Below are 12,943 nucleotides of genomic sequence, written 5' to 3' on the forward strand. Positions count from 1 at the left end.
ACACCGTTATACATGCATTGACTGATATTCATATTTATGTTCATAACTTTCTTTTATAAAGCAAGATTCAATGATATCCCTTTCCAGTGCTTTATTAGAATACACCGTCGTTTTTGCCCCTGCCTAGTTGATAACATGATTGTTCTCAGAAACGTACAAAAATGCCATTGTTCACCTGTACATATCTCACACATTTTTTATGCTGCTCTGTTCTCTTTTCCAGTGCATTACCCATTTGTCCAATATAATAGTTGTTTCAAGACTTCCTTGGAATTTCAAATACACATCCTATAGTATTGCCGCGAGAGTTCTTTATAAGTACATGTATCATCGTTTCAGTATTCTTAAATGTGACGTTAACGCCATAATTCTTAAGGTGGGGGATATCTTTCATATCATGATAAGGCTGTACAAGCATTTTTTTGTGTTGTAAGGTTTTTTTTGGTATTGATACATAGTTTTTTTTTTTCTACATCGTTTTTTTTTGTCGCTTCTAATGCATTGTACTATTAGACAATTAGACAGTGCGATTAGAAGTGGTAAAAAAGACTGTGTATCAAAGCCAAAAAGAACCTTACAAGACAAAAAACTGTCGGTTTATCTACTTATATAACTACAGTTCTTCTTTTATGCAGTTACATCTCAAATAATCTTCGTTTACATCACCAAACCTTTTATTTCCTCATCCTTCCACTTATTGTTTTTATTCCTTCTCCCCGCCCCCAGTATCTGCAAATACTCACTAAAATCTTGATGACACCATCTTCACATTTGACACATTCTTCATCTCTACACACACACACACACACACACACATATACATATGTGAATTTGTGCGTGTGGGCGTATGCATGCCTGTAAAAGCACATGATTTAAATATCGTTATTTTCATTTACCCAAATAAATCCCTAATAACAGAAATACATGCAAAAGTGTGAGACATACCAGTTAGGCGGTAAAGCCTAGATCCTATTTTCCTGAATAAAAGTACTTTTTATTGTTTTTGCAATTTACTAGATAACGAAGCGTGATTGCAAGGGCTTATAAGTAGACCAGTGCCGGAAATTCATGGCAATAAGTAGCCTACTGGTCAAAACCCTGTTTTCTTCATTGTAGGTGGGTAGTGTCGTCACTACACCTCATGCGGTGCACTGTTGGCACTACTTAAAGCTTTCTTTGTAGCATCCCTTCGGCCCCTGGGTGTGCTTTCCATTCCTATTATTGTAACTCTGTTCATATTCTCTTTCTTCCGCCTTGCTTTCCACCCAATCTTAATTCATAGTGCAAGTGCTCCTGTTACACCTTCCAAACCTGTTAATTGTCAATTTCTTTCTGCGCTGAAATACCTCACAGGTCCTAGCGCTTGGCCTGTGGCCTAAACTCTATATTGAATCGTATTCTATTTTGTTCTATTCTGTTTCCTTTTTTTGGAAGTATAGCTAATCGAGTAAATAGTTTGCTTGTGAATCTTATAAAGATAATTTTCATATTATTATATATAAAAAAAAAAATGTCATAATTTCAGAGTTACCTTAAGCAATTGTTTTTCCATTTCCTGCCGTGTTTTCATTTAATTCCCTCCATTCAGGTATCTGTTCATTTGCCTGCCATTCCGCTTTTGGGAGCTACAGTTGAGGGAGAATTATTGAGATCATGGTTATTGATTCTTGATTTTGCTTTACTGTAAGTTGAGCATAACAGATCATTATATCATAGCTCGAAGCCTCGTACGGACATTACAAATGTAATTGTACCTATGTAAAGTATACTTCATGCTTTAGCTTTGGTTTCCATAACTGAAATTAAGACTAGCCATGAGTACAATGCTTGATTTCACCTATTACATTTCGGGTCCAAAGTCAGTTTTGGGCTAAGCATACCAATGCAAGTCTTTTATTTCATTGTGAGTGATGGGAATATATTTTATGAGCCCATACTTCATTTCAACTTGATCATTATAGGTTACCTAGACACCTTATAATGAGGTGCTGAATTTATTTTCTCCCTACCCGGCTGTCCCTCAAACAACATGTCCAGATTGTGTAAAATTCGCTTCAAAACGTAATTATGTATCTTCTGAAGCCCCTCGTTAAATTCTTGACATCGATGATATATCTTCCTAAAACAAGGACAATAGCCAAAACCAAGGTAGCATAATTATTTTGTGGGCTGTGGACACGAAGGTCGTTTCTCTTCCTTTGTGGGAAGATCTCAATTGTCATGCATCCATAAGCAGATGTTTTTCATTAGCCGCTTTTTGTTAAAGCTGGAATAAAAGTCCAGAAATCAAGTCTCTCTCTCTCTCTCTCTCTCTCTCTCTCTCTCTCTCTCTCTCTCTCTCTCTCTCTGAACGCCAACATTCAACTAAGTCGATCTTTCCAACTGTTGTGATGTTGTGGTATTGTTCTTTACTAATGCGAGGTTGTGTATCTATTTGCTAAGAAATTAATTTATAGCAGGATACGATCTGAATTTCCTAAAGGTGATTAGTTTTTTGATGAGTTTTTTATGCAGACACTCATAGTAACTTGCATCTGTGAATTGTGGAAATATGGCCAAGGATAATTTCTTTTATTGTGGGTGTGAAGATTCATCAAAACCGCATACGCGCACCAACACAATATTATACGGTATACACACACACAAACACACACACACACGCGCACAGACATCTGCTGTGTAAATTATTGTTCGTAAAGGGTGAAGATACTATCCAAATAGCTGATGTCAGTGCCACACTGACAGTTATCTGCTATTCGGATAGTACCTTGACCATTTAAGAACAATAATTTACACAGCAGATCTGTTAATACAACGAGTTTCTAAATGGCAACCAGTGAAGGTATGTTGAGTTCGTTAGTTCCAGGTTAATTCCAGAGGATCAGGAGAATTCAGCTTCTTTGAATTACTAGGCTCCAAAAGTATGGTGATTTTATTTGGTTTTGTTGAGAGGTAAAAGTTGTTCGCCTGATCAATGATAGCCTCGTTGAACCAACACTTACTTATATCAACGAAGCATCCCAGTTTACACTGCAGTTGATGTTACTTATATTTGTAACGTAACATAGCGTGACATGGAATGCATTGTAAATTGGTTATCGAATTATGTGTCGTTTGAAAGGCCATATACCCAACTTTTTCTTATTTGCGTTCTTTTTTTGTGCTTTTAACTTATATCATTAACTCATCTTCTGGGGCATGCAGAAAGATTGCTTTTTCTTCATCCATGTAATAGGATCATTAATAGTCGATAGCTGTCTCTCGACCGGTAACGATGCACTTGGTACTGAATTGTGTCATTGTTGATGATCTAGATTAATCCGGCCGTATGCCTTCTAGGGCCATTGCGCTAAGTACAGTCTGTGAATCTAGATAGAAATGTGCAAGAAAGAAAAGGGAGAAATGCGAACCTGTAGAACCAGATGTCGATTGTCATGAAGAAATCAAAATAAGTACAACTACATAATTAATTACAAGATGCAGCTGTATATGTAAAGTAGAAATGGCATGCGAAATACCGTTGGCTAGCGTGTTCCATTTTCGGTTGGGATGTTTGGGAAGCAAAATAGGCATTGCTCTTACTCCAAATCGTAGGAACGCGTTTTCTAGAGGTCTTCCCATAGGGGCGTGGCGTCAGGTTATAGCATGGGTTTCCACTCCTTGCTGTAGCTACAACTTGGGTTACATTAACGTCCGGTGTAGGTGCTTTATATATGGGTAAAAAATCAATTAGTAAAATGCTAATTAAATGGCCTGGTTAACCAGATATAAAAGATGATTGATTGAAATGCAGTAAAGGACTGAAGGGGTTATGAGAGGAATGAAATAGTCTATGAAAAATTGAGAAATTAAAATGTAATAAAGATTTTTTGGGAATAATTTAGTCCATCTCTTGAGAGAGAGAGAGAGAGAGAGAGAGAGGTTACAGGATCCTTTTTACCAATGGTAACGCTGTCGAACGTTGATGCAGGTTGTGCTGAAGGTGAGGAAATAGAAGAGTTTTAGAATATGGAGGAGAGAAGAGAAGCAGATCTAGTAAATGGAAGATTGAAGTGAGCTCGTCAAGCTTGAAGAATGCCTGTGAAAGTGGCTGAAAAGCAAGCAAGAGGTATTTTAATGAAAAGTTGCCATAAGTTTGTGGTGTATTTTTTATTGTAGTTTTTACGATCATAATTAATTATTCCCTGTTCTACTGGCAAAATTGAGAGACGTGTCAGAAAGGAAATAACATTTCTTAGCGTGAGAGGAATGTGATTTAAATTTTGACCGGGAAGAAAGAGAATTTAAAAATAATTTATTAAGGAAGAGCATTGTAGGTTTCGACTAGAGTCTGTTTGGGTCAAGTCTTAGTTATTAAATAGTTCTGTAAGAAATTTCGTGCTCTTATTACCAAATATTTAAAAGCGTCATGTTGACTTCAGTGATTTTTATTGGAAGGAAAGTAATAGGTGTTAGAAAATTTATTGTCGAAGCTCTATGTAATTACTTGTAGATTATTGACAGGCCACTGGTTACACTTTAAGACAAGACAGCCTCTCTTTATCTTCTGCTTTGCTAAAAAGACGTTCAGGGTAAGCATTGTAAGTAGCTACTCGAACGATTTATTTGTAGTAGGTGTTTATTGCAAACACCGATAAAATAAGCAAGCTTGATAATGCTATATTCCTAAAAGTAATTAAATAATTGCTCACTGCTTCACGTATTTGTGTGCGCAAGTAATTATTTATGTTGAGTCGTCTTGTCCTAAGGATCAGCAGTATTTGGAATAACCCAAAGATCATAAGGTTATCATAGATTAAGTTTTACTTGAATTTTATATTGAAAAAATGGCGAGTCGCTTAACAAAAGCTAGATGTGGCTGTAGCAGTTGGAGACCATTTCACCCTTTGCTCTCTTGACCTTCGTTCCGTATAAGGAATGAAAAATAAAGAAGAAAATAATTTGTTAGGAAACATACTTGTTGCTACTCTGTTGCTCTTTTTATATTTATGCAGCAACATTTATGAAGAAGTAGTGTACCTTTGATGTAGACATGTAAACTTTCTGTAAATTTTCTTTGTATTGATTGAATTTTTTTTACCAAAATTTACCGTGGATGTTGAGTTTGACGTCAGAATTCCCGTTTCAATGTCAGTATTCATATAGGCGTCCATCTGGATTAATCATTTTTCCAAGGCGTCTAAACAAGGAGCGATTTATTTGATTAACACAAAAATAAACTATTTGTGAAGATTTTGGTGAAAATAAAAGTCAGTGATTTTTGAAGTTCTTGGTTAACGTCAATTATTTATGTCCTAATTTGATATTCGTTATAATCCTATTTTTAAGTATATTAGCTTTTTCTCCTGTTTAGGTTTATGATTACTTGGACCTGATGTCACTTCCCGACGCTCAACGAGAACATTTCCTTCAGAGCCCTACATCTTGGTTAGACTGGGTCTTGAATCAACAGCATATAAAGGTGAGAATAAATTCCAGCACTAGGAATCATTTTTACCTCTCGGTTTTTTTTTATAACATCTTTATATGTATAGAATGAGATAAAATAACTTCTTGTAAGATGTTTCTTTACCTAAGAAGAATTATTAATGGTACCTAGGTGTTTGTGTGAAATTGACCAGATTATGAGAATGGTAATGTGGGTTGGATTATTCTCTTGCCGAGTCCATTTACTGCATGAATTCAGAGGTCAAGTGAAACATTTGATCTTATTCTGGAGGAAGAATGTGATAGAAGATCCCTGTTATGCTGCGTGGTATATCGTTTTACTTGCACATCCCGGTGCCTGTTTATCAAGAGGCATTCTCTCTCTCTCTCTCTCTCTCTCTCTCTCTCTCTCTCTCTCTCTCTCTCTCTCTCTCTCAGCATCAGACGTAACAAACAAAATGTATTTACGTTTAAAGGTTGGTTCACGCCGGTCTTTGTTTGGATAATACTCTTAACTGAACACGAGAAATAATATTCCTTTCCTGTAAAATTTACTTGACGTCACTTCTTAAAATGGAAACAGAAGTTCGCAGTCGGTGTTTTTAATTTTCATATTTAGGTTATGCCATTTTTTCTAATAATATTTTGAATGACAGTCAAGTTGTTCATCCTTTACCAATTGGAATCGTAAGTATAGCAAATGTTTAACTGATTCCCGGTCATGATTTTTTATTTCTTTTGATTTGTGTATTTTTACTAACAGATTGGAAACGTAACTTGACATTTTTAAGATGTTTATTTGTATACTCCAAGGACCTGCCGAAAAAAAGTTCGTTCCATTAGCCCTGGCACGATTCGTGTCCTATTTCAACCTAAAGTGTTTTTTTATGTTATTTGTTCTTAGGAAATTGATGTAAATAAACTAGAATGTTGGAAGCGACAGCGTAAACAAAGCAGACATAAATGATCCATTTCTTTATAACTTCTCACCTATTTTCCACATCGTCAGTGACATGCACTACTATGTCGTAACGTCACAAAACCCCTTAATACATCATTCTTGTTTCATTCGATTTTCTACTCGTTTATTTCCTTTCTACACCTAATTTCGTTATTGCATTGATTTTGCAAATACAACTATTATTACAATGAATTTTTCACTCATGCAACTTAGCTAGATGGAAAAAAAATGTTGAAAGACATGAGAAAGATTTTGATGTAGATAAAAATATGTTTGCTCGTACAAATGTGTCTCTTTCAATTATATAATAAAAAGAACGACATAGTGTTCTGTATGCGATATATCAGGTAATGTCGCTGCTCTTTCCATAGTCACAGACACATTGCAAAAAAATATCAGTCGTCCGAATGTTTTTAGTGTTCATAAAAACATTCTTTGAGTGCGAAACTTATAACACTAAATTGATTGCATATAAATATTGTATACGTTAAGGCGCACCAGGTAGTCGACATTCGTACGATGAAAGGAGTCAAATGGTTATCAGTCATTTTATTCACCTTAACTGATTTCTATCTATACAACTGATAGTAATTGATTATGATTTATTTCTAAATATGGACATTATTCAGTAACAAACCGTTTATCAGTTAAGTGTCCGCTTCATAGAAAAACAAGACAGCGTTCGTTGCCACAATCATCCTTACGCTGCTTAGCTAAGGATGAACTCAAGATTTTATTGTGTGGTATAATTTCTAGAGCCTAGCAGTTGCTCCTTGAGCGTGCAAAAAAGCTCCATTAACAGTGCACTGACCTTACAAATACTGTACCCTGTACAGATGACAGGCTGCACTTTCACTTTCTGTGAATGGAACCATTTTTTTCTGATGCTGCAGCCTTGCCATCTGTGCAGCATTAATCATTATACCACCTTCATCTTCTTTCCACGATCTCTGCATATGGAAATACGAAAGCCAGAAAATTGCAACAGGGAATGTGCAACGAAAAACACTTCTTCAAGAAACTCGTTTTTACCAACTTAATTTTCAGTTGCTCTGCAATACTGTGTATCACAAAACTGTAATTAATCTTTTCACTGTTGCTTGTATCGAATTAGTTTTTGTAGCATACATTCTTTTCTCACTCTCAATTGTCCATGCCGACTAATTTTAACCTTTCGTCTTTTTGTATCGCATATCTCTCATTCTCTTTCTCTTGCTTAATAATTTCCGTTGGACTTCTATCCCAAGTAACCTTTATAATGCTATTTCCCAGTTATATCCTCACCCTTGTTGTCTTATTCTTAAAAAAGAAGAAAGGAATTTTCATCTCCATCGTCTCTCAGACGCTTAAAAACTTCCTTCGTGTTCTCGACTTTTTCACCACGCTTACGACTCGACCGCCTACTACGTATATGCATAAACATTTCCCATTCCGCATTCAGTTCACAGTCCTCTTTTCTGATCTTGTTGACTTATCTTACGTACGTTATCTTTTCCTTTCAAATGTATTCGTAATCCTCATAAACGTGTGAACCCCTGGTGTATGACATACTTGCATGCAATAATTGGTTATTCGTAACTACACATTTTCTCTGAAGATTCTCTTTCATTGAGGAAACGTTTGATTCTTCTCAAACTGTCATTTCCATTATATGCCAGTACTTTCTATATTTTACGTGTGTCATCAAAGTCATCAACGTTATGCAGCAGCGTGTATGCACACATTGAATGCTTTTCTTAAAGTTTCAAGGCAAATATTTGATCGTGGAAATCATTACCTATAGCATATAACAAAAAAGGACATGTAGGCATGATCTGCTACTGTACACTCGATTATCATCTAGACTAATTTTACAATCATTATTCAACCACTTGATGACTTTCCCATCTCTTTAATGCCCAGTCTTCGTCCTCCAACTCCTTAACGATATTTCTTACATCCTTGTTAATCCCTCGGTCAGTCATTATTAGTTACAGTAATGTTAAGGTAAAGTCTCGAGACACAATATTTATGTATACATATAAATATGTATATTATATATATACATGTGTACGTGTATACGTATGTGTACACACACACATCATATATATGTATATATATATATATATATATATATATATATATATATATATATATATATATATATATATATAGCGCGTTCTGTTTTGTTTCAGCAGCCTGGTGGCTGTAATCTAAAAGTAACCTGATGTCTTGGGAAATGATAGCATGGATAATTATATTCAACGAAAATTAAACTAATTGAATACACAAATAAAGGAAAAATTGAAAGATGAACTGGTAGTTGCGAACTCACGAGATAAACCAAATATCCAATTAACTCACAATGCAAGAGCTTCTCTTGAGTCAGCTGAACGTGATTAACGTACTACATCAACGATATAAAAAAAAAAATTACACAATAATCTAGGCGCTACAACAGTGGAAAAGATAGTTACTGTTTTTGCGGCATTGATGGCTTCTTGGTGATTCTCGGCGTTCCGTCGTCCTACCCCTTCAATTTATTGCCGGAGGCTTGGTACCCATGGAGCGTTTTTCAGGGTCACATACTTCACCCCTAACGACTCCTTAATACTTTCGTAACCTTGTGGCAGCATGTTTTAAGTTTAAGAGAAATAAACTTATACAAATGACTATATGTATTATATTTATCTATTTACATAATATTCATATATATAATATATATCATATATTACATATATCCAATAATATATATATATATATATATATATATATATAACGGAAAATGTATGGTTGTATGAAGGCTATACAAATCCAGATTTCTTTACAGATTTTGGTGAGATTTTAAATATAAGTCAATATGAAACTGTGGAAGGTCATGGTGAAAACAGAATTAAAATTGAACAGTTGTTTGGGTGAAGGGGATGGGGTGTGTGAAGGGGGGTGAAATGTTAAAATTATCAAAAACAACAGATCTTTGTGCCAAATATATTGTTTTTGAGGTTGCTGAGAAAAATAGTGACTTTCCTGATGCCCTACAAGTCCAAGTTCAGGCCGAATAGGGAGGGAGGTTGGTGAGAAGTGGTGGGAAGGGGATGACATGTAAAAATAACTGAAAAGATATTAGTGCCTAATTTATAGTTTTCAAGGTCGTTGAAATGATTAGTGACGCTCCTGATGTCTGTTAATTCTAAGTTTAATTCAGGTAGGAAGGGGGTTGGGAAGGGGGTGATGGAAAAATAACCAAAAGCTACAAACATTAGAGTCTAATCCATAGTTTTTAAGAGTTGCTGAGATGAAAATGACACTCCCGATGCCCTTTGAGTCCAAGCTCAGCCTGATAGGAGTGGGGGCGAGACGAGAAGGGGTCAAAAATAGAATGCCAAAAATGACGATATTAGTGCTTAATCTATAGTTTATTAGGTCACTCCCGATGCCTGTCAAGTACAAGTTTAGCCCAATAGGATTGGGGTGGGGGATGGGGGTGAGAACGGGTGAAGTTTAAAATGGTTGAGAATGCTAGATAATGTAACTGAAGCAACTGTCTTAACAAAGAAGGGAGAGAGAGAGAGAGAGAGAGAGAGAGAGAGAGAGAGAGAGAGAGAGAGAGAGAGTTTATCGGTTGTCATTCAGAGTTTTCCTGGACAGTGCTATTTTGGTCAGCTAATATATAATTATACATATATATATATATATATATATATATATATATATATATATATTATATATTCAGCTAGGCTCCTGTAGAGGTTCGTGTAAGACAGCACTGGATAGATTGTGTGTTGGAATTTCGCAGAAACCCTCTGTGACACGCAGTGTTTGGTGTCGTATGCATATTGTAAGTGTATGTATAATTATATCATATATATGATATATATATATAATATATATATCATATATATATATATATATATATTACGATTTCAATAAGGGCAACCTCTTTTCAAGCCAATTTTCCTCTTAAGAATATCAGTTTTCAAAAGATGTTAACGTCATGCTATTTCATGTCGCTATTGATTTTGCCTCTGCAAATCTCTTGATCTCTCACTCTGGTGGTCTGTTCGTTTCCCTTTCTAGACATTGTGACTGTGTTAAAGCTCTTTCGACGTCACTTAGCCTCCATTAGAGACAAGCCTCCATCATATGATCGCCGCGGGCAGAGAATGGCCAAGGTGACGAGGGCGATGTATCCGTAAAATCAGTCAACTTCTGAAAAATCTCAAGTTCTGGAAATGAGTTAATTTCTCCTTTTAGTTAATAATGTTGGCGCTCCAATCTCGTAAATAATCTTTCTTTTGTTAATCTTTTAAGAAGAAAATACTAGAAATGGAAAAAATGGAATTATGGCTGTATCCGGTTATTACTATCCCAGTTATTAGTAGGATTTATATGGGTGTAAATTGATTCTCCCTCCGATACACAGTCCATTAGAGTAAATATTTATTTCCACTCTGAAATGTCATATCATAGCAGTTGTAAAGCTACGGCTCCCACTTTCATCTACTATGTATATTTGCATCATGGAAAAACTCATCGCTTCCTTTTTTTTTTATTTAAGAAGATATGCTATATATTTTCTAAGTAATTGTCATCAACTTTTTATTCTTGTTACATTAGAACCCTAGAAGGCCCTATCTGTTCGAAAATTTTATCATTTGAACGTTCTCGAGTATACTTATGACTCGACCTGGTCTTCCAGATTGGCGTAAAGCTTAGTTTCACAACTGATGGTGTATTTTAAAGAATGATTGAACTGCGGCTGAAGGTGCATTTATGCAACGGAGGCAGTGGATATTTGAATTAATTACATAATTTATTCTGCATTTTTAGATGCAGAGGTCCAGACTATTGTTACTTAAAGAGTCCGTGTAGTTAATTTTCTAAACAAATGTGTCATAAGAGAAAAAATGTATATAAATGAATATGAACATACATGGATGATTGTATGTGCGTTGCAGAATGATCAGATTCACCTTTAGTGTGACTAGTTTCAAAGTTCCAGAACAGAGTCAACTACCATCAGGTTCATAAAATTCATCAACGAAGGCCGCATTTTTGGGAATTAATATTTTCAACCTGTTTCTTCGCTGGCGTAGTCACAAGGGTCTTGAGTGAAGACTGTTTTTATTGTAAATTATATTATCTTCACGTTCTTTTTTTCTGTCAGTGAATGGATATGTATTTTGTTAATATAAGCCTGTGTGAAACCAAAATGAAAACAGATTTTAGATTAGATTCTTAAGTAATCCAGCAAGAAAAAACATAAAATAAAAAATATTTATATATATACCTCCCACACTTTTCGATTTAACAACGAGAGACTGACGTTTTACACAGGACACTAACGGCATCCACAATCCCGTTAATGAAGCCAGAATGAATTATGGCGATTCTTATCTAGGGAATGGCCCATAAGACATTTTAATTATACCCAGCAAAAACAATGGTTGGCAACTATCGGGTGCATGTTTTCACAGCAAAAAAAGCTGTGATTTACCCTCATCAATCTAATGTGTTATACCGCCCGCATGGCGACATGTATGTTTTATTGTTTTCCTCGTAGGAAGTTGCGATCGCCCATTATCAGACATGTACGTACATGGCCTATGAACCGCAATTGCACATATATTATTTGATATTTTTATATGATCACATACCTATGAAAAAATGTTAATTTTACTTTCTGTCGTTAATTATGAAATCTATTATACATGAATGTTTATATATTATAGACAATTTAGATCATAAGAAAATGCAATTTCAAGTCTTGTAATGTTTTGAATTTTGTTAAATCAGTTCTTTATTCTTTTAGATTTGAGTTAGATTTAACTGTTATGTAATTTAGTGTTCTATAACTGTGTTGTTTAACTAATAATTCATTACAGTGGGAATGTTATTATTATTGAGAGGTTTAAATGAGTTTGTAAGTCGGCTAAAGTTTATTAACGTTTTTCAGATACATATGTTTTTTTTAATAGTCACAATGACATTTTATCGTTACCACTACAAGCTTTGAACCCTAGCGGGATTTGATGAAATGCACCTGATGCTAAAGCGAGGATGTTCCAACACTCCTCGCTCCAAAGAAGTATATAGGTTGAATTTAGCTTGTGCGTAAATATACCTTTTGAACTCAAATATATTTTTACAATGGTATAATTGGCTTAGTGAGCATTGCTTTTCATGCTATATATATATATATATATATATATATATATATATATATATATATATATATATATACAAATGTCCTTTAATATACAATTCACTCACTACTGCGGAATTAATATATTTTCATATATGTTAACTAAAAGGGATTTTTTTTAGTCGATAATAATTTCGTCCTCTCGTGGGTTCGAACTAGCGCACAACAGACAAAGGAGAAATCTGCACTTCAGTGATGTTACCGATAACTGAAGTCTTGATTTTTCCTCTGCCCACTGGGCGCTGGTTCGAACCCACGAGAGGACGAAATTTATTATTGACTAAAAAATTCCCCTTTGGTTAACACATATGAAAATATATTATTTTCAAGGTAAAGTGAATTGGATATTAAAGAACATTTGTAGCTCGATG

The 12,943-nt window shown here is 35.0% G+C and overlaps 1 protein-coding gene across 5 annotated transcripts in view; it reads left to right on the forward strand.

Annotated features, from left to right (window-relative positions):
• The window catches only part of LOC135223605 (uncharacterized), a 910,537-nt gene that overhangs the window by 563,931 nt on the left and 333,663 nt on the right, over positions 1-12,943 (forward strand). For all 5 annotated transcript variants that reach the window (XR_010316536.1, XM_064262183.1, XM_064262184.1 and 2 more), the window contains one exon: positions 5,354-5,461. Coding sequence is in view for 4 of the 5 variants with exons in the window: in XM_064262183.1 (XP_064118253.1) it covers positions 5,354-5,461 (108 nt within the window). In the remaining variant the exon portion in view is untranslated. The remainder of the gene's footprint in view (positions 1-5,353; positions 5,462-12,943) is intronic.

The sequence above is a fragment of the Macrobrachium nipponense genome, chromosome 10 (genome assembly GCF_015104395.2).
Source record: "Macrobrachium nipponense isolate FS-2020 chromosome 10, ASM1510439v2, whole genome shotgun sequence".
Lineage (NCBI taxonomy): Eukaryota > Metazoa > Arthropoda > Malacostraca > Decapoda > Palaemonidae > Macrobrachium > Macrobrachium nipponense.